The sequence below is a fragment of the Pseudorca crassidens genome, chromosome 10 (assembly GCF_039906515.1).
Source record: "Pseudorca crassidens isolate mPseCra1 chromosome 10, mPseCra1.hap1, whole genome shotgun sequence".
Taxonomy (NCBI): domain Eukaryota; kingdom Metazoa; phylum Chordata; class Mammalia; order Artiodactyla; family Delphinidae; genus Pseudorca; species Pseudorca crassidens.
In genome coordinates, this window is record NC_090305.1 from 311322 (window position 1) to 333760 (window position 22439).

General features: G+C 44.0%; 1 protein-coding gene across 5 annotated transcripts in view; it reads right to left on the reverse strand.

Annotated features, from left to right (window-relative positions):
- Positions 1-22439, reverse strand: part of EXOC2 (exocyst complex component 2) — a 156274-nt gene that overhangs the window by 21427 nt on the left and 112408 nt on the right. For 3 of the 5 annotated variants that reach the window (XM_067751838.1, XM_067751836.1, XM_067751837.1), the window contains one exon: positions 13052-13193. In XM_067751838.1, coding sequence (XP_067607939.1) covers positions 13052-13193 — 142 coding nt within the window. Of the gene's footprint in view, positions 1-12439; positions 12754-13006; positions 13194-22439 lie in introns of those variants that run through there. The other 2 variants (XM_067751840.1, XM_067751839.1) reach the window with 2 other exon arrangements.

The window sequence follows — 22439 nt, forward strand, 5'->3', positions numbered from 1 at the left end:
AACTATTTACAAACGGTAGGACATACAAAGTTACACGGTACTGTTGCCCCTCTGGTCTGACCCATTTCCTCACCCCCCGCACCTCTCCACTCAGAAGACAAAGACTCTGGAGACAGAACTGGGCTGAAGACACAGTTGTACTGCTCTGAACAAGCCACAGACTTTTCTTACTCTCCAAGTTTAAAAAATCTGCCCAATAGGGAAAATACTGTCTTAGGCCAATGGGGTTGTGGGGAGGTGGGTCACTCAGGCGTCTCAGCTCTCAGAGGCCCCCCTCAGCACAGGGCAGAGACAGCAGAAACCATGCGGCCCTCGGGCCCCGGCCTCCACAGGGCATGCCTGTCCTCCGCGGGCAGTGCAGGACCACCCCTCCTGGTGAGGAAAAGGGGACTCCGATGAACAGTGCATCACAGTCAATTTTTTTAAGCTTTACATTTAACCACACAAAAAGCATTTCTGAATTGAAATCAACGAGTTAAAGGTCTGAGTCTGAGCTGGCTTTCAGAGCTGAGAAAGTACAAAGCGCCGCACAAAGATGTGAGTTTGGAAGAGGTGTCAAGTGGCCATACTTGCTAATCATGACGTTTTGCTGTCGAGGTTTTTAAGTCTGCAAACAGGAGTTTTCTCCTCTTTTCAAAGTAAGTAGAACTCACACGTAGGGAAGCATGTAACTCCTGTGTACGACGTGATGCTGCGCGTGCCCCGCACACACAGGTAACCAGCATCCCGAGGGAGATGCAGCAGGCCCTCCTGCGCCCCGCCCCCGTCGCGCCCATACCCGGCAGCTCGCCACTACCTGACCTCCACCTCCCCTGGGCAAGGTGCTGGCTTTCACACAGGCAGAGGGATGAACTCCCACAGGAGGAGCCCAGTTTGCGGCTCCCCTCAAGGTCACGGCCTGGTTTTGTGTGGGAGGGTCTCCCTGCCACACAGACCTTGACTGGACGAGGATATCACGCTCACGCACCCACCCCACTGGCTGGCGGGCGGGCGGGCTCTGGAGCCGCTTCCAGCCTTCGGCTACCTCAGGCAGAGCTGCAGTGGAGGCTGCTGTCTGCAGAAACACCCACCACGGCGCCCTGGGGTGGGGCTGGGTCCCTGCCAAGGGGCTTGGTTGCCCCCGCGGCTCCACCAGTCTTCCCGCCAGTCTTCTCCCGCAGAGAGCAGAGCAGGGCCCTGAGCGCCACCACACACCCCGTCGTCCACAGCAGTTTACGTGCCGTCTTGCTGGACGGTGGCCCACGTATCCCAAAGCAGCACGTGCTCTAGTTTAAAGAAAGGGTTTCCACGCCTATTTTCCTTAGCATAAGATGAAAAAGCCACAGCACAAAGGAAAAAAAGAGAGAAAAGTCCAAGAATATACACCAATTTTTCCTTTCATTAATACAACCCGACCGTGCAGCACAGGCGTGCTCACTCCTTTGCCTCCCATCACGTCTAAAGCCTCTCAAGGTGTCTTTGTGATTTCATAAGGCCTATCATCACACTCCTTCAGTACACAGACCGGCTCAGACCGACACGCGTTCCACGTGTCATCCTGAAGTCCTTACTACCGCGATCAGAGGCTGTCACACCATCTGCAATCAGAAATGACAGCAACTGCAAAAATGAAAAACGCGTTTTCAAATACATCATGTTCATGAATCTACCTTGGTTGTCACTCAAACAGTTTGATTATTAGTATGAGATATTAATAGAAAATTGAAGTAAACTGATCCAAAAGAAAACTCACATCCCAAGTAAACTTCCTGCACAACGTGAAGATTTTATTCGCATCACCTTTCATTTGCTCCTTGGGACCGGAACTGCTCTGCTGACGTCTTCCTCCCGTCACCTAACACCTAGCCTCAAACCGTCCCACCACTGGCCTGTTTACACGGTGGAGAGATGGGGGGTTTGCCCGATTAATCCCCTCACTGATAAACGAGACAGAGAGACAGGTCCCAGTTTTGTCAACCAAGCGTCCTCGGCTTTAGGGGAGGGAAGCAGGTCTCTGAGCCCCTCCAGGCCTGTGGGTCTCCTTTCTACTGTGGACTCCCAGGAAACATTTGAGACATTATTGTTTTAAAAACACACACTCACAAGTTTCCCACCGGAATGTGCAGAATAAACAGCCACCAAAGTGGCTGCTGTTAAGCTGTACTCCAAGTGGTTAGGGGTGGTTGGCCTTTGCTGCTTGTTATTAAGGGAAGATGGTTACGGACGTTTTTGCCTGGTGTTGGGAGAGACACAGACAGGGACGGCATTTCTAGCCCCGGCTGGACAGGCTAGAGGAAGTGAAGCGTCCCGAGGCTGCTCTATGGTTTAGTTTTCTCACGGAGCCCAAAAGGTGTGCATCCTCCTCTCTTGGACGAGAGCAAGCCTGGCAGGTTCTGGGTGCGCGGTACGGTCAGGCCGTGACGCTCCCCGGCACACAGGGCCTGGGCCAGGCCGTGAGGGTCTGTCTGGCGGAGGAATCCCTTAGATTCTATTAACCACTGACTAATATACCAAAGCACTTTTTTGTTAAGAAGTCGAAATACAACATTTGGAATCATATGAACCTCAGCTTTCTATTGTGATAAATAATGTTTTAAGTAACTGGGAAAGTGAACACTTGCCACCATTTTCAGGTTAAAGCAACAATTTGGAGTTGTCTGCTCACTGTGCTACCAATGCACCCCATCTATCCACACACTGAGACCACTACAGTACACCACTAAAACCCGCAGCTAACGCCGAGAGCAGAGGCATTCAAGTTAATCAGTGTTCTGCAGCCATCTTCTTTACTAGAACTAGAGGAATATGAACCATGGCTTTGGTTCTGAGGAGGAATCAGGGTGGAGACTAACGTAGCTACAACATCTAGGCTAAACTCACGAAAATGACGGCCCAATGCCCTGTCGGTCGAGCTGTCAGTGTCCCCAGTGGGGGGCCGGTGTGCTTGCTGGCTGGGCTGTGGCCAAATGGAGGGGCCGGCACAGCTGTCAGCTCACTGTGCCAGGGCACCGGGCCTCCACTGGCTCTCAGGTCGTGCCCAGAGTCGGAGACCAGAACAAAGGCAGACCCTCCAGCGCCCTTTCAAACTCCTCACACAGAACTGTCTGAAGACAAATACTTGTAAGTTCAGAGTGAGCATTAACCTCAAAGGTAGCCAAGGTCACAGGGAATAAAATAGCTGGGATGAAGAAGGCAACGCCAAAATGGCAGGATACACATGAGTATCCATTACTGTGCTGTTTCCCGCAGCACACACAGCTGTGAAGTGTGTAAACGAGTTTTAGAAGAAGACTCCTAGGTCATAATTAGACAAAATCAGGTGAAGTGAGGAAAAAAAATCCCTAACGCTGTCCGTAGGACATAACTCGTAATTACAGAACATCCACGCAGCCTTCCTAAGGCCTCACTAGCCAGAGGGGACACAGCCCGCCACGAGCCGATGGGCAGGAATGTGATGTTAAGCAACAGGCCAGCTGGTGCAACCTGAAGGGAAGCGGCGGCACCACTGGGACACAGGGCCACCAGGACACAGGACCACCAGGTAATGTGGTGCTTGTCTAATCATGGACAAGCAACGGACTTTTGGGTGTGACTTAACAAGAGTGAGAGGGATGACAAAAAAGCCAGGGGGCCCCTAGGAAGGACAGAGACATAGTGTGGAAAGAGCAGAAGAAAGTTAAGAGAGAGGAAGTTTTTCCGTATTTCATATCATTTCATTCCCATCCAATGGCTGGTCCCACATCTGGGAGGAGAAGGCACACACTGGGTGGGACAACTGGACCACAGAAAGCAGGGAAGACCCGGGGCCCATGGGGGGGGGGGCATTCCCAGCCAGAGAGGGGACAGCTTGATTACTAAAAAACACTGACTATGACAATGAACTGAAACTCATGTAATATGCTCAAGGTATGAATTAACGAAGATAATTTAAAAACACCTTGTTCATCACCTTTAATAAAAGAAACAAAAGGGAACCAACTTACTCTGAAAACTCTAAATAAAGAGAAAAATCAAACATTTATCCTGCCTTTCCTACATGAACTGTACTTCAGAGTAACTAAATAGTTGATGAAATTTTTTACTTTTTAATTTCGTGCTCCAGCTACCAATCATTAGTTTGCAATCTCTAAGGAAACAACAGATCATGGCAACAATTACCCATGGTGCTAAGACCATTAGATGACAAGTTTATGACAAAATTTTAAAGGGTGGAGCAAGCTGGTAACACTTGAATCCAGTTTTCAATCTTAATATCACAAACATGGAGACAATCAAACGTGATGGACCTGCTGGTGGCAGAAAACAAATTAAAACAAAATTGAACCTGAAACTGATAAGGCTTCTTTATTAACCACAAGTTCATAGGAAACACAAGGGACAGAGGAACATGTGAAATGACACCATGAGGAAACAATAAGAAAAATTCAGAAAGTGAGAATATAAGAACCACCTGATTTAGTCAACAAATAAGCTGAAGAGGGGGCCCTAGAGAAAGAAAAAAGAAAAAAACTTCAGAGACACAGCAAGTAAAAGCAACACATAGACCTTGACAGAATCCTGATCTGAGCAAACGATCTAAAATAAAGCTCTTCTGAGAATTCTGGACACTGACTGGATATTTGCTAAAATTAATGAATTATTATTTGTTTCCAGATCTGATAATGGTACTGAGGTTATGTTTTTAAAGAAATCAGTCCTTATCTGATCTGTGTGTAGATGAAATGATCCTTCATCTGGAGGAGGGGGCAGAAGACTGGCCCTGCTGAAGCTGCCACGAGGTCAGGAGCTGCGCTTCCCTGCTCTATTGTGATAAATGTCTAGGAATGTCCAAAATAAGTTTAAACAATGGCCTTTGCAAAACAGCACGTTAGTTTACCCTGGTGCCAAACAGCTATCAGTTTCAGACACAATAAAATAAATACTTCAACAGATAAAACATGCAATGAAGAAAGTATGTAGGGCCACGGGTCCGCTCAAGGGTAATACGTTTCACACTGACCGCCACCAGAGCCAACATTCAGCTTTACTGAAAAATGCCTGGCAGACAACCTGTAACCAAATGGCCGAAGCACTGTATAAACGGCCTCACAGCACTGACACTGATGCGGGAAACTGCTTATAAAAAAGGGGAAAATGGCTGGGAAAAAGTGAGGTTAAATGATGAAAGTGTGTTTAAAAAAAGATGACTGACTAGGACCATCCTCCTTTGAAAAATGTAACATTGCCTTTCTCTCATAAATAGATGAAATGTAAGTTTATTAATATCTACCTGACAGTACGTTTTAAATGAAATTAAGAAAAACAGTCCAAGGAATTGATAAAACTACTCCTTCTGAGAAGTTCAGTACCGGGAAAGACTACTGACTTGGATGTCTCTCTTCAAAGGTGGAGTTCACGCGACTGGCATCTGTTTCGATCAGAAGCAGATGCGATAGTGTGCCAAAGTACCCCATGACCAGGGCGCAGGAAACCTGTGGAAGACAGGCACGAGAGGACAGCCGTGTCACTGGGCGTTACCACCTGTGTTCCACATTCGAGAAGAGAAGAGATTTCTAGAGTGTCCAACAAACAGCACCAAGAATGTGACGCTCGTAAAGGCGCCCTCAGAATTCTGCAAGCCGCAGTCTTCAGAGTAATTCTGGAAAGGTGAAATGACATTCGGAGACCTTTGGTGTGAGGATTTTTTCATTTTACACAGATATAAAATTTTATAATATTCTAATTATTTCTGAATGGGTAGTCCACATGTTATTTTTGGTAACAGTTTTCTTATGTAATCAACCAAAGTTCTCTTCTTTAACATTAGCTGAATTAAGAGACAATTCAATGCGACATTCTGTTGAAAATACCTACCAGGGTAAAAACTAAACTGTAAATTAGTATTTTACTTGCTTGAGTAATTTCTGCCGAGGTGTTTCTCATTCACCAACCAACTGATGGACCAAGTCTGTCAGGGAAGGATCTCCCTGTGCTGGGTACCACCAAGGGCTGCAGGCATGGAGGGGCGGTGGCCTGGGGGCCTGGAGACAGTGGGGTGGGGCTGAAGGGGAACGTGGGAGGGAGCGAGGGCCTGAGGGCTGCCCCCCACCCCCGAAACCAGAGGCAGGCTGTGGGCTGCGGAGGGAAGGACGTCTTTGAGTCCCCTCCTTTTCTACAGACCGTCTCTGTAACTGACCCTTGCACTGCTGGCCGCGGTATTTTATTTGCAATAGGAATTAATATTTAGATTCTGAAGTAATTCTGCTTCCTTGTTTATTAATGGGACAAAACAAGTTTTTTGTTTGCTGAAATCAGCTCCTATCTCTTGTCCGCACAACCAGAGCCAGCCACCTCTTGCTGGAAGTTCACGTCTGGTGCTTTAAAGGAGAACGGCGTCTCCCCGCCCTTCTGGTTTGAGTGGGGCTTCCCAGAGGGAGGGACAGCCTTTGTCCACCTCTGGCAGGGTCAGCAGCACATGGGGGTTTGTCCCCTGCTTCTTCGCTACCCCTGCCTGCGGGAGGTGGGGAGCAGGCAGAGGGGCTGCTTCTCGGAGGGGCTGGGCGAGGGGTCTGGGCTCTCACTCTGACCCACCGGCACCGGCCTTCTCACCTACTGACTCTTGCGTCTTATTCTTCAGTCGGTTCGAAATGTGGACAGAGAAGAAGACTGTTATTCATCGGGATTCCCCAGGCCCCAAGATTCAGACGGTGTTTTTCTTTCTTTCCCTCTGTGCAGGCGGAGGTAGCGATGGGGCCAGAGTCCCTTCTTTCCCCTCCTCCCTGATACTGGACACGACGACTCATCTATCAGGAGGATCCAGAAAGCAGGATCGCAACAGCACTGTTCCAGCATTTAGTAAACTCCCCGAGAACTTTCAGAAAAAGATTTTCCCTACGTGTGGTTACAGTTTAACAACTATTGAGATGAATGTTTAAATGGAGGTGCTGATTTGATGAGATAAACGGCAGGCAGCCTGGCCACTACCTCAGAGTTCTTCATGCTAACTAAGTGCGATTAGTTAGAGGTAAGTGCAACTAGCTCGCTGAAATACAAGGATCCAATTAAAATCACAAGAGTATTAGGAGAAAAGTGTTGGGGGAAGAAAACATACAATAACCAATCAAGATACTCTTCGCATGGCAGTGGAAATATATTTTCTTTAGGTAACTGCAGAAACGATGATAACTTAAAAAAAATGAGATGATTAGACAGTCAATGAACAGCACAGAAGCTATTTTTCACATTCCCTCCTCCCCCGATAATGCACTGGATTTTAACTTTAAAGGATAAAAAAAATACCTCAAGGGCTCCAAGATGATATAATTTAAAAAAATAAATGGATATAAAAATCACAAGAGAACAACGGATCTATTTTAGTTTTTTTGCCACCTCACGCTGTGTGATCTTTTTCACCAAAACAGCTGCCCTCACACATACCGCCAACCACCCCATAACAAACACAGAACCACACACCACAGGTACAGACGCCAAGGTTACGACGTGGTCTCGGGAGCTGCCCTGGGGGTGCTGGTGCCAGGGCTCCCCCACAGGGCGGGGAGCAGCGCTGGTCCCTCCTGAGTCCTGCCTTGCTCTCCTTGGTGCCACTGGGAGCAGGCCACATGACTTGAGGGGGGACACGGGTGCATCCCAACTCCCCCGGGTCAGAGCCACCATCTCACCTCACACGCAGCACCACCCTCAGCTTCTCTACCACCTTCTAACCTTGGAAGCAGGAACAACTTGGGGAATGTGTAGAGTGCCTCGGATGTTACCAGACTTGATAATACTGGCTGAATTTGTGAATGAAAGGAAATTCTCTATCTGTCCATGAGAGGAATATTTTCTTACAGACTTTGAGTAGTCTCAGTATTCCAAATACTGGATCTGACATATGATTGATGTGGAAATCGTTCTGCTCCGGGTTCCATGCATCCCACACAAGTAGTCGGCTGACCACGCTAACACCCGGCACTCCACTCACTCACATCACCGATGACATAAATGTCTTCCCTCCTCCTGATAATGTCAATGACTACAATTAATAAAAAGGCCTTTTGAGTTAAAAATCGGTTAAGTACTTTACCTTTATAAAAATGGTTAATTTTAAATTCATTTATTAAGTATCTTTAGGAATATATGTAAACTTGAATGCCTTTTAGACAGAACACCAATATTTAAGAGAAAATTTTAAGAAAGATTATTTTTCTTATTCAATATGTTTTAAAGATATGAACTTCCATGTGTATTCATAAATGAAGACTAAGACCATTCTCAATTTAGCTAAAACCTATCAAATGCAAATACTCAGAGCTCTTAATAACTGCAGATAAGAATAACGACACAGTCAGTTAAGTGACTCAGAAGTAACCAGAATAATCTTTCCTGACACATATACAAATAAAGAGGTGAGAATTTAAATATCCAACTGTCAGGTTAAAAAAGCACAGCTATGGGGCTTCCCTGGTGGCGCAGTGGTTGAGAGTCCGCCTGCCGATGCAGGGGACACGGGTTCGTGCCCCGGTCCGGGAAGATCCCACATGCCGCGGAGCAGCTGGGCCCGTGAGCCATGGCCGCTGAGCCTGCGCGTCCGGAGCCTGTGCTCCGCAACGGGAGAGGCCACAGCGGTGAGAGGCCCGCGTACCGCTAAAAAAAAAAATAATAAAAAAAAAGCTTTAACGAATATCTCTTCTTGAATCGTGAAATTAATCACCTGAATTTTTTTTAAAAATCACCACAAACAGTATCAGAAACTAAATTTATTGCTAACTACTGCAATCAACAATCGGTTACCTACGTGATTTGTAAAATTCAGTTTTGGATGAAATTTTGGAGATGAAAATTCTAAAGATAATACTAAAGTTGTTAATTGAAATTATTTTGGAAGACTAAAGTCAAACTATTTTGGCTGTTCACCTTACACGAGGTCTCAAAACTTCAGTCGTCTTTAAAGAAACTAAAAATCACTATATGACTATGCGAGACTGAAGTTCAGTTGGGGATCACGAAGTCAAAGCTACACCAAGAACAGAACTAAATACAGTTTATAAAAGTGAAACTAAAACCAACAATTTCTAAGAGGCTTTGGAACCAGAGAAATGGTAAATGAATGGCTGACAAAGCAGTGGTGTGTGCGTCTGCTCTGGAAGTTTATCTGAAAGACAGAGCCACAGGCCTCAATGCCCCAAGGCCAGCAGAAGCTTAATTTTGTATAAAAAGTGGCCCCGATAATGATGACATCATTTTCTATCCATCATCACTCACGCTGAGGGCTGGGAAGATGGGAAGTGGCAGAGAAAGGACCCCAGGTCCCTTCAAGGCAGGATCTGGACAGTCTGAGTCAGTCACCCATCTGGAGGCAGTGGGACCCAAGACCCTAAGAGCCTGGCACTGCCCTTCCCACACCCTCGTCCTCACAGGGATTGAGCCAGACACACCTCAACTGTCCCTGAAGAGCACAGCGATGCTGCACAGAACTGCTCACATGTCAGGTATCCCTGACATGCACGTTTTAATTCAAATGCAATTGCTCAAGATTTAGGGATGCACAAAGCTTCCACAGGAAGCAAGTGCTAACATGCTCACTTCGGTTAAACAAATATGAACACCCACCGTGTTGTATTTATTAAAAAGTGAACAAGAAGATTAATGGAAACGAGAACATCACGATTTACTTTCCTATCGGAAAAACAACTGAGAAAAATCACTGTGAACCACAGAGCAAGTACTCAGAAGATAAACTGAGGCATGACCCACACGTCACTGAGGCTGTAACCTGTGAACTCCCACCCTCAGCTCGCAGCACAGGAGCCGGGGGCACAGTGACCGCCCACGTGCAGGACTCAAGGGCAGGCCGGGGAGCGGCGGGGGGGGGGCAGGGAAGCTCCCGGAGGAGGCGTGGGAAGGGCAGAGTCCGAGGAAAGACTAGCAAGCCCAGAGGAAGCCGGCGTCCCGGGGACGCCAGGGTGCAAGGCTAGGCAGGGGAAGGAGACTGAGGGCCGGCCACCAGCAGTGGGACCGCAGGGCCCGCAGGAGGGCCATCTCTCCCAGGGAGAGGGAGCAGCCCGGGAGCACTCCGGTCACGGAGCACAAGAGCGAGCGTGTCCACGGACCCAGCCATGGCACAGAGGTGGAGTCGCAGGGGTGCCGGAGATGTCAGGAGGACACGAGAGGACACGGGGCCTCACGTGGAATCTCTGAGGAACCACCCAGCCGACTTTCTGAAGCTGGGCTGTAAAGAGGAGTGTGACGGGGCTGTGAGTACAGTTAGGGGGACCAGAGCTTAGGGTTAGTGCCTGATGTCCTAGCCACCCCTCCCCGACCCTCAGGAGGTCATAAGTAATTTGTGTCTTAGGATAGTTGAAATTTAGAAGATGGTAGTAAGTATTAAGTGATAATCATAGGCGAGGCACAGGTGTTATAGGCACGCAAATGACTGAAACTGTTTGCAAGGAGCTAACACATTTAGGGTGTGCATGTGTGTGCATATGTACATACTATGTGCAAGTGTGTGCACACGTGTGTGCACGTGTGCAGGGCCTGCTGTATCCTTCATTTGTGAACTGGGGATTGGTTAACTGCACAAGAGCTTGGTGCAGCAGGGCCCATGTGAGGTAATTCATACATGTCTCAGGGGAAGGAGAGAGGCCCCCAAGGGGAAGCAATAGCCAGGCTGGTCTGCAGAGGCTAGGGGCCAAGCACAGAGCACAGCTGATTACTGGGTATTGTTCCCTTGAGGAGAAAATGGAGAGATTTTATTGAAAAACATTCTGCGATCTGACCCTTGGAATTCTGAACCTTTCAGTCACTGCTCTATAAAAAACTTAAATGATGAGAAGTCTGGGAATGTGAAAGGAATCTCCTCACATCTTTGTTTAAAAATTTCTCCAAAACAGGGAAATAAAAAACAGATACAGAAATACATCTATCACGTTCGTGTACTGAAGAGTTACAAGAGAGATTAAAAGGACCCGAAAACAACCCCCGGGGCAGAGCAGGCGCGGACCCGGCGGGAGTGAGGCGGTGGGGGGGGGGGGCAGCGAGGACACGGGCATGGCTCCGTGGGAGCTGCAAGGGGACCCCAGTCACTGAACAAATCTTCACGAGCAGGCACCACACGCCATGCTGGAGTCTAGACAAGGGAGACATAGAACCCGGGAGGCAAGAGCCTCTGTTTGTGAACTTGCAAATTCGTGATGAACTTTTGTGGTGGCATGTCTCACCTGAACCGATAAGGATCTTGTTATCACTCCTAATCTAATATTCACCTATTTCTCTGCAGGGATCTCTACCGGGGATATAACATAATATGTGGTATGTGCACTGTTACCTTCCTAAAGTCCAAAGATACTGAAACTCCCAGTCATCTAGCCCAAGAGTTTTGAAAAGGATGGTAGATCAAAAGTTCCAGAGGCTGTTGAGTTCAAAAGTTCCAGAGGTCTGTTCACGTGGAGTCAGGAACCCGGCTTACACAGAAGGTGCATTTCATCACCCACCTTGGATAACTGACCACTACCCACAACCTCACGGATTTGGCTTTAAGAAGCTCAACCAACATAAAGGCAGGTGCTGGAACCACATGTACAGCCTTCTCCCTTGTAGATAATTATCTTACACATAAAATACACGTAATTCCCACAGGTTTAATCTAAAACGCCATGCCTACTCTCCACTGGCCGTGTCACCTCTGCAGGGTGGATGGCTGGTGTCCTGATATTTAAGTAGAGGCCTGAGGACAAAAGTACACATGAGGGAGGATTACCGTCTAAGCAAAGGGAAGGACCTGGGGGAGGATGTGGGAAGTCTGGGCCACAAGAGGCCCAGTGTGCTGGAAGCAGCTGGAGGGGCCGCAGGGGGCGGGTGCCGGACTCAGTGCTGCCCGCTCTGTGGATTTTACCGCGAGTGAGCAGGAAGATGCCGCAAAAATTTTAAGCAAGTTACTGACAGGCTCTGACTTAAACTGTAAAAGGATATATTTGGCATGTGAACTGTAATCCAGTTTGGACACAGAAAAACATGGGTACACAAGAGTCCTGGCATGGCAGGAAAAAGATCAATTATGGTCAGCTGTAAGCAGAAGGCGCGTATGTCTATAATGATGGTGATTTCAGGAATTAAATACCTGCAGTCACATAAAATATTACTGATTTAATGATTCTGGCTCTTAGCTTAGAATTTTGGCATCACTGTATCGTTACCCCTAATATGAAAAATAACAATAAAAACCAAAGGTATTAAAGAGTAAACAATGTTATCACCATCTAATAAAAGCATCACACAAAAAAAAGGACAGGTGATCACAACAGTTAGTTGAAAGAACGAAGGTAACAACCTGCAAGCAGGTCACTGGTACAGCCACACTCACCTCGAAGAACCGATGTCTAATATGAACAGAACCATTTCCACATCACGCTACATCGACATAACGATGTTAGTAGGTTGCTTGGCTTTATGTATTCTACAGTACTTCATACAAAGAAACAACTATTTGATCAATCAAAAAGTTTATTTCAATCAACAAGCAATAGTTAGTTCTAAAATATATATTATGAAGTGATTTAAGTGACTTTCATTTGATGTCAAAACGATAATACTGGAACTGTCAGTCATCTTTCTCCAGTTTAATGTTCTTTGTTAAATTATTATAATAATCTTACTCCCATACGTTTTCCTTGTATCTTTCACCTTTTTGGCATCAGTAACTGGGTCTTCCATAGAAGTGACCAAACGTCTTAAGTAAATTTTTTGATGAAGGTTGCAAGGTCATTGCATAAAACTGTCACTCACAGTCTATTATTTCTATGAAGTAAAGAAATATCATAGGAAGCAAGTGTACGTTACTGAGATGATCACACATTATGAGGTGTAATTAATTATTCTCTGGAATTTAAGAATATCTTTAACCATTTTAAGTACTAATAACCCCAGGCTACCAAAAAGTGGGTAAGCTAATAAAACTTTAAATCAACCCCTCAGTAAACATGAAAAAAAAAAAGGGAATAAACAGAAACGCATCTTCAGCCTGTATTGAGAAAAGGAAATCCATATTTACCCCTCTGGATGCATCTGGAGACTTCAGTAACTTCAAACCACCCACCTGTCGGGGGCAGGCAGTCCTTCCAGTCGAAGTAGCCTGCGTAAATTCCAGGTTCTAAGGAGCCAACGATGGGGTCTGCCTTCAATTCAATGTAGTTTTCAAAGAGTCTTTGGTCCAACTCTTTCAGTGAGGCCATGCTAACCTATAAACACAAAGAAGAGTAATTATGAGCTGTCTGCTTGAGGGTGAAGAAAAAAGTAAAACAATGTAAATAAATACTTCAGTAGATTTTAACAGTTTTTACCAACTTCTTACAAAAAGGCAAGATTTTTATTTTACTTTCAGTAATAAAGACCACTCTAGTGCAGCTGTGTAACAAGATAAGAATTAGTCCTCTGTATAGACCAGGGGCCGTCTTCACAAGAAGGTCAGCCCACATGAACTAGTTCTTGCTGGAAGAGCGGGTCAGTGTCAGCCCCGTGCGTCCATGCCTGGTCTCACCACCACCCAGGGGCCAAGGACTTGCAGAGGGGGTGGGCTGAGCCCTCGACATGGGAGGAGTGAGAATCTGGGGAGTGCAGGGTCGGGGCTGGCACTAGACTGTACTAGAGGTTGTAGACCATACAATACAGCATGAAAAGATACCAGGAAAAAAGAGCACAACTGTCCTTTCAATGCATACTATAAAGCTATCATAGTATACGTATAATTATAGTAATAATGAACACAATGTAATACTCAGTAAGAGACAGATCATCTCCCTGAAGATAACAGTTAAAACTACAAAGCCTCTGGGAAAAAGAAATTCAGGACATTGGAGCAGGTAAAGATTTTGACAGGATATGAAAGACACTAAACATTTTTAAAAGTAGATAAACCTCATCAAAATTTAAAATTTCTACTCAAAGAATATATATCTGACAAAGATATACACAGATTTCTAACATCACTAATAGAAAGGTAAACAACCCAATTAACAAATGAACAACTGAAATGAACAGGCACTTCTAAAGACGGTACCTGAATATGAACAGCTAAATGCATAAGAAAGATGCCTAACATCACTGTTTATCAGGGAATGCCAACAAAAGCCAGGAGACGGGCTAAAATAAAACAGAAAGTGAAGTGGTAGTGAGCAAGTGGGGCACCTGGACACTCACACGTTGCTGGCTGAGTGTAAAGGATATCCCCACTTGGGAATAGTCAGAGGTTCTATCAACTTATTCCATGACCAGCAATTCCACTTCTAGGTATATATGTAAAATAGGAGAGTACAAATGTCCACAGAAAGGCTTTTACAGCAGTGCCCACAGCAACTTTATTCATAAAGACCTGAAACTGGAAACAACCCAAAGCCCATTACCAAGAATGAGTAAGCAAAATATGTTACCTAAACTCTGCAATAAAAGAAACAGATTAGTAACAGACACACAATTTGGCTGAATCTCAGAAATGATTAGGTCTGAGCAAAAGCAGCCAGACACGGGAGGCTACAAACTGTACGGCTCCACTTCACATGAAGTTCAAGAAAAGGAGAAACTAACCTGTGCAGACAGAAGTCAGACAGCGGTGAGAGGGGTGCCCATGCAGCTGTCCCACTGCATGGGACTTGGCACAAGGAGAACATTTTATATTTTGATCTGGGTGGTGGGTACTGTGCAAAAAGTCACCAATCTAATACACTAAAGATTTATATGTTTTACTGTATATAAGGTATATCTCAATTTAAGAAAAAAGGCTGAAAATAAATGTATGCACAGATAGGTACCAGACAAATGAAACAATGAGAATCAACGATACTCACCTCATAAATTTTTTTGTGAAGATTAGAAATGATAATTTATGAGCCTTGTGTAGCACATCTAAAATACATAATAAATGCTAGCAGCTATGATTATCATTTTTCAAATGCCCTGTTCATACCATCTGAGAAGCACAGATGTCAGCTGAGTTCACCTGACCCTATTATGCAAGGATGGGGTCTATCACGAACCCACCACCTGAGAGTGATGGATGAAAGTTACGTGAAAAAAAACTCTGTTAGGAAGGAAACCACAGTCCAGTAGGGCAGACAGACAAGAAAACATACGAAAGACAATGTTCACGGAATGTGGCTGATAAGGAAGCAGAGAGAGCAAGAGTGACCAGGGCACTGCTAAGGGGCTGAAAAGCTTCTCAGGGAAGGTGGGGCCTGACGGCTTCCAGGCCAGCCGTCTCTAATGGAAAAGGGGAAAAAAGGGTGCTAATTCAGCAGTTATGTAATTAGAAATAGGTTTTCTCACACAGGTTTGAGCTGTGCAGGTCCACGGATATGTGGATTTTTTTCGGTAGTAAATACTACCGTACTGTACGAACCCACAGACGGGGAGGGTGGATACGGAGGGCTGACTCTAAGTTACACGACTGGGTGGAGGGTCAGCACCCTAACCCCAGTGCATACGTAGTTCAAGGCCAACTGTAGTTCAACAACCAGTAATAACATGGAGAAATACAGAGCGTGTTAGGAGGCAGCATTTTAGAGGCTTGTGATGATCTACCAGCTCTCTCTTCGGCAGCAACGTGCAGGTCAAGGTGCTCTGATGTCACACGTGGTCACGGGGGGCACGTCCAGGAACAAAACGCAGATGGCAGATGCCCTGCTTCCCCGGTGTCTACACAAGGGTCTGTAGCTCACTCAAATAGTTCACGAAACGTAAAATCATCTCATTGTTGTGATTTAATGTTTCCAACTTAAATTTTCTGGTTTACTATTTTAAAAACTTTTTGGAAGGAATACTTCTAAAACAAATAAGTTTCTGAGAAAGAAAAACACAGTAGGAAAAAAGCCCTGTTATTTTCATTTCAAAGATGACAGAAAGAGTGCATTTAACTGAGCCAGCTCTACAGAAATAAACTCGTCAAACTATAATCAGAATCTCTATGCAAGTGAATCTGGATTACTACTTTCAGTCAAATTAATATATTTTTAATTCTTTACAAACAGATGGCTGGACAGTGAACTGACATTCCTTCATGTTACTGAACCATAACTTGTCAAATGTGGACAAAATAAATGCCAAGTAAATAGTTAATTTTAAAAAATAAACCTTTAATCCCTAGTAGAGGTGGCACTATTAAATCAAAAGAGCAAACTGTGATAAAGCAGGACATCCTGTCACTCTGACACAGAAGGACCACCTAGGACTTGCTGCCGAGAGCCACTTCTCCTCATCTTCCTTCTGCCGTGGTTCTAACCTGTGACTGATTATGATCTATATATTCCCCAACTGTTGGTTTTCTGTGAATTTTTTATAATCAAGTTAACCAGCTCACATCCCATTAATCAGGCTTCACCTGACTGCAAAAATCCCTCTCCATTTACTTGACTATAGCCTGCAGCTGACTTGGCCACCTACGCAGAACCATCTGAGGGCCACTGGAAAGCACTTTACCGCCACCATCTCCTACACTGGTATAATGTTTCAAAGTGTACTATTCCAGAGTAAGTTAATTGTTTTCCCTGACTTAGTAACAAAAACCAAAAAGAGTTTCTGGGAATGAAAAACAACTTTAATAAAATGTCAACAGACAGCAAATTTCAGCAAGATTAGACATAACAGAAGCAGCAGTGGATGAGGAGAGAGATCTGAAGAAATATTCCTAACCATTACAGAGTATTTAAAGATGAGGGAAAAAACATGAAAGAAGAAGGTAAGAGACATGGAGAATATAAGGTCTGATATGATCCAACAGGAATTCTTGAAGGGAGAAAAGAGTGAACAGGGGAGATTTTTTTTTTTTTTTTTTTGCGGTACGCGGGCCTCTGATTGTTGTGGCCTCTCCCATTGCGGAGCACAGGCTCCAGACGCGCAGGCTCAGCCCAGCCACTCCACGCCATGTGGGATGTTCCCAGACCGGGGCACGAACCCATGTCCCCTGCATCGGCAGGCAGACTCTCAACCACTGCGCCACCAGGGAAGCCCAAGGGGAGAATTTTTGATGAGGTGATGGCTGAGAATTTTCCAGGACTGCTTAAAAGTATGAATCAGAGTCAAGGCAAAAAGGCAAAAAGGCAAAAAAAAAAAAAAGTCATACCAAGAGACACATCATAGTTGAACTACAGAATGCTAGAGGTGAAGAAAATATCTAAAAAGTAGCCAAAGAGAGACTGTACTACATCTTTCTCAGTAATGGACAGATTAAAGACCACACAAACAAACAAAAGGAACAGATATGAACAATTCACATCTTGGGTCTAACAGACGCAAACGGAACCTGGTATTCAAAACTGAAGGACAGTCTTTTCAAGCAAGGTAGAATATTTAAGAAAACTCACCATGTATCATCTGCAAAGCAAGTTTCAACAAAGTTAAAAATATGATATTCTGACATCAGAACACTTAAGTCAGAAATCTCTAACAAAGAAAAAACTAACTCCCAATATGGAAACTAGCTGCTCCCTCAATTTGGAAATTTAAAATCACACCTCTACATACTGATGTGTCAAAGGAAAACACACAATTAAAATTGGAACATATAAACTGAACAATCAGAACACCATGTGTTAGCATGCGGCACGCCACTAGAGAGAGGGAAATTCATAGCCTTAAATGTTCATGTGAAAAAGGAGAAAGGTTTGGAATCAGTGAGCTGTGTAGACAAAACAAGTAAGCTCAGCACCCAAGTTACTGCCTCAGAAAACAAGGATGCGAAGAGAGATCAGTGAAGACAGAGGTTGGCTCTTGAAAAGATTCTGGCAAAGCTGATCGAAAAAAAGACTAAAATATTAAGCATGCAACATTAAGTATAAAAGGGGGTCATAACTGTAGATGCAGTTGAGATTGCAAGAATATGGAACTATTATAAAACGATTTTATGCCAATACATTTGAAAATTTAGGCAAAATGGACAAAGTCCAAGAAAAACACAGATGACCCAAATTAACAAGAGGAAACGGAAAGCCTGAATGGTTCTTTAACCATTAAAGAAAATGAACCAGTCATTAAAAACTGTCTCACAAAGAAAATACAGCCCCAGAAAGTTTTACCAGAATTCTTCTAAGTATTCAGATAACGAATACTGTAATTCCAACTCTATATAAACTCTCAGAAGAAGAAAAAAGGAGACACTCTAACTTATTTTACAAATTAGCATAACCTACATGCAGCAACATGGATAAACCTCAAAAACAGTACTGAGTAGAAAGAGGAGTCACAGAAAAATGCACGCCTGTGATCCCACTGATGCTATTTAAAACTCAGAAACAGGTAACAGTAAACAACGTGTTAATCAGGAACCACAAAATGCACAAGTGACTCTACAAGAGGAGGGAGGTGATGCAAATGTGCACCGAGGGTCCTGATCACGACACTGCATTTCTTCAGCTGCAATTTCTTCTAATTCACATCTACACAAGAGCTATTCCTCTGTAGGGATAAAACATTTCATATAGAAATATTTGAAAAGAACTTAGTCGAGAAAAGAAGCAAACCAACATTAAAGTAGTCACAATGTGAGGGGTCAAATGCGACTCCAGCATCTGAAGGAAGCACCACAAGAAGAGCAGAGGACCTCGCCCGTGCGCGCTTTGGGGGAACAGGACAGGGCCATGCCACAGGAGGCTCTCTGTGGGACGAGACACCTGCATCTGAGACGGGAGTTGCAGGATGGTGCAGAGCGAAGGGACTTAGGGCACAGAGCGCCAGGGAGCGAGGCTCCTGCGAAAGCACAGTGGTCGGCTGATGAAGGGCCGTGCCTGAGCAGGAAGAGCCAACCAGGTGGAGACAGGTTCAGAGGACGCTCATCAGCCGTCCCGAGAGATGGAGGCCAGAACACCCCCAGGGCCCAGCTGGCCGCCTGAGACAAGGACGCACAGAAAGGGGCTGGCATGAAGGCGGAGGGCCATTTTGGTTTGGACACAATGACCTGATATACCAGGGGAACTTCCAGCGAAGACGTCTCGTAGGAAACAGATCCGAAGCCTAGAAACGGCCTGCAGGTTAAAGATCACGGGCACCACTGACAAAGGGACGGAGGGAGTAGACGAGAAGAGACTGAGGAGGGCCCGGAGCGCCCGCATGAGGACGGAAATGGGAAGAGGGGTGGGGTAAAAGACAACTCCAGTGGTTGAATTTTATCTGCCAGGGTTCAAGGTTTTGACTTCGGAACCCACATCCTGCGCCCAAGTGGTGAATCAATGGTTTTACTCACTTATGCCCTGCACATCCCCAACTTTCCAAACAGACTTTGAGCTTCTCTCTCATCTCTGAAACAACATCTATGTGAAAAAACAGCAGCACTACGTATAACGGCCAAGACTTGAAAGCATCCAAGTGCCCACTGAATGATGAATGGAGAAAGATGTGGTCTCTGTATACAATGGAATACTACTCAGCCATAAAAAGAATGAAATTCTGCCATTTGCAGCAACACAGATGGACCTGGAGGGCATTATGCTTAGTGAAGTAAGTCAGACAAATACCGGATGATATCACTTATATGTGGAATCTAAAAAAAGACAACAAACTAGTGACTGAAGCAAAAAAGAAACAGACTCACAGATATAGAGAACAAACTAGTGGTTACCAGTGGTAGAGGGGAGGTACAAACTACTGGGTGTAAGATAGCCTCAAGCATATACTGTACAACATGGGGAATAGAGCCAATATTTTGTAATAACTGTAAATGGAGTTTGACTTTTAAAAGTTGTATTAAAAAACAAAGTTTTAACTAGAATAAATAAAAACAGCAGCAAAAAAAGAGAATTATATACAATTAAGCTAAAAATAATCAAATATGTAAAATATGGTACCCATGATTCAAGTGACTCAAAAACCTTTAAAACTGATTGCTGTAAAGGACCTTCCCTGGACATATTTAAAAAAAACAAAAACAAAACACCTGTCCTTTCTCCACCTCCATGTTGGAATACCTGAAAGAGATTTAGGGGCTTCAAATAAAACCTCAATCAAGCATTTCATGCCAGACTTTAATGGCCATTATGACTACATTCCTGAGTCGGTCAAAAATCTGCAATTATCCAAACTCTAAATTAGATAATTCCTTTTAAAAGACTGGCACAGGTTAAAATATATGTAAAAAAAAAATTCCTTGGAATTATGTAATTACAGCTACCGCAATAAAATTACAAGCTAAGGTTTATTAAGCATATAGCTCTGGTTTTCCTTTCTCAAAGGTCTCAAAGAGTTAAGGATTTGTGGTTAACCTGGGGTGCACACTTAGAACGCAAAACTCTGTAAACAGTCAATGAGCATATGAAAAAGTGTTAACCTACCAAGCAGAGAAAGGCATGCAGATGAAAATACCATGAAAGAGTATGTTTACCTATCAAACTAGAAACTATAATCAGCGATGATGGCCAAATGTGGTGAGACCGGCTTCTGGAAAGCAATCTGGCAAACCCCACCAGGAGTCTTTGGAGTTGTACTCCCAGTTGTAAGAATCCACTGTGAGGAAGTAAGAAATGTGACCAAAGACTATCTTCCCCTCTCAGTAACAACAGTGAAAATAACCAGCAGGAAAAAAGTTAAAATAATAAAAATTAGAAAATGGTACATCTGCACTAACAAATATAAAGCCATAAAACTCATCTTTACAAAAATAGTTAATAAAAATGGAAAAGTGCTCACAACAGAAGAGCCGATAGAAAAAGATACATTCAAGGTAAACAGAATTGGGAAAAATGTTTCATATTTTTTTTTATAACATATATACACACAGGTATACGGTATATATAAGACACTAAATTATTATATATACTAAAATAAGACAGTGTTCATCTTTGGCGCATTATAGATGATTTAAAAATTTTTTTAGATTTTCAGTATTTCTCTTTTTAAAAAATGATAATTAGGTCTTACTTTTATAATAAAGAAAAAAAATGCGTGACTGGAAAAACACTTCCAAGACTTGAGGAAAACTCAAAGGCGCTGGCCCGGCACGTGGAAACACACAGAGTACTCAAGGGCTGGCACCTGCTGTACGGGCTCCAAACAGCACATCCACTGAAGGCCTACAATGGGGCCTATTTTAAAGGACGTAACTTGTAGGGAAAGAGGAGTTGATACTCTGATCTGATAAATTTAATGTTTATTATTTAATGTTGTTTCATCAAGTCTGAAATGATATACATTAGTCAACCGGCTTCATGTCCTATTCCTTTGGTGTGCTTCCATGGAAACAACTTTGTTCTTTATCTTAATATATGTATGGTGCTTGGCCAGAAAGCATTCTGGATTTAGCACGAGAAAACTTAATTTTGAGTCCTGCTTTGCTCTGCTGTTTACAGGTCAAGGCATTAACCTCTCCGAGCATTTTTCTGCATGAAAAAAATGGAGTTAATAATACTTTCCTTGATTACTTCACAGAGCTATTTTCATCAAATAAAACTGTGTACAAAAATCATTCTAGCTTTAAAGGATGAGTGATGATTAAATTTTAATAAACGCCTAACAAGCGTGATTATGCACGTACTGTTCCTATGTAAAAATTAATTCTACTCTTGAAGATGGAGACTGAGACAAAGGGGACTGAAGAGGCTGGCCATTTCTGTGCCGCTCCTGGTAGAGCTCCTGGCGGAGCAAGAAAGCAGAAGGAACTATGCCTGGAGGACCCTTGGCAAAGTCCCCACCTGCAGCCTGAAGGAGACCTGAGAGAGGTGGGGCCCATCTGGTAGAAGCACACCAGGCAGAAGCCCTCGGTGAGCACTTCCCTCTGAGAGCAGGGCAGAGCCAGAGAACAGATAACCAATGTTCATGGGACCCACGTGCCCTGGGATTGTTCTAGGATCTGGGCCTCCCGAGCTATCTGTCATTTGAGAAAGGAACCGTGAAAAACAGTGGCAGTTGGCAACTTTTATAACTTAATTCAAGAAATATATTTTACTTGACTGTCATCATGAAATTAATGAATTCACTCATAAAAAACAGAATCGGCACAAACACTATAAATCTAGTTTACTGTCTATTCCTTTAATACTCAACTGAATGATTTCAAAATATTCAATTCCAAATTCTGAGTGCCCAAAATAGCCCACCCCCGATCCTGCATATCACCTTGTCTCAGAACAATCTGGACAAAGGCTGGGAAGGACATCAAAGCCCATCTGCATGTCAATTTCATTCTTCTTCCTAATGATACAAACTGAACCTAACAGATAATTCCCACTCATAACTTTGTAAAAACCTAAAAATCTCCCTGCTTGTTATATGCAGTTCCTAATCACTTCATATATTTCTAAAATGATAAAAGATTTCTTCAATAATAATGTGTCATTATTGTTACTGCATAAAAATAAAATGCCCACTTTCTACAAATACTAACTTTCTACTGCAAGAGAGCACCTTGCAGTTCTCAACACAAAAATTTCTGGAAATAAACTCGACATTTGGCCCTAAAGTCTTAAGTCACAACATTTCTCATCAGGATGATTAATCTTTACGAAAAGGCA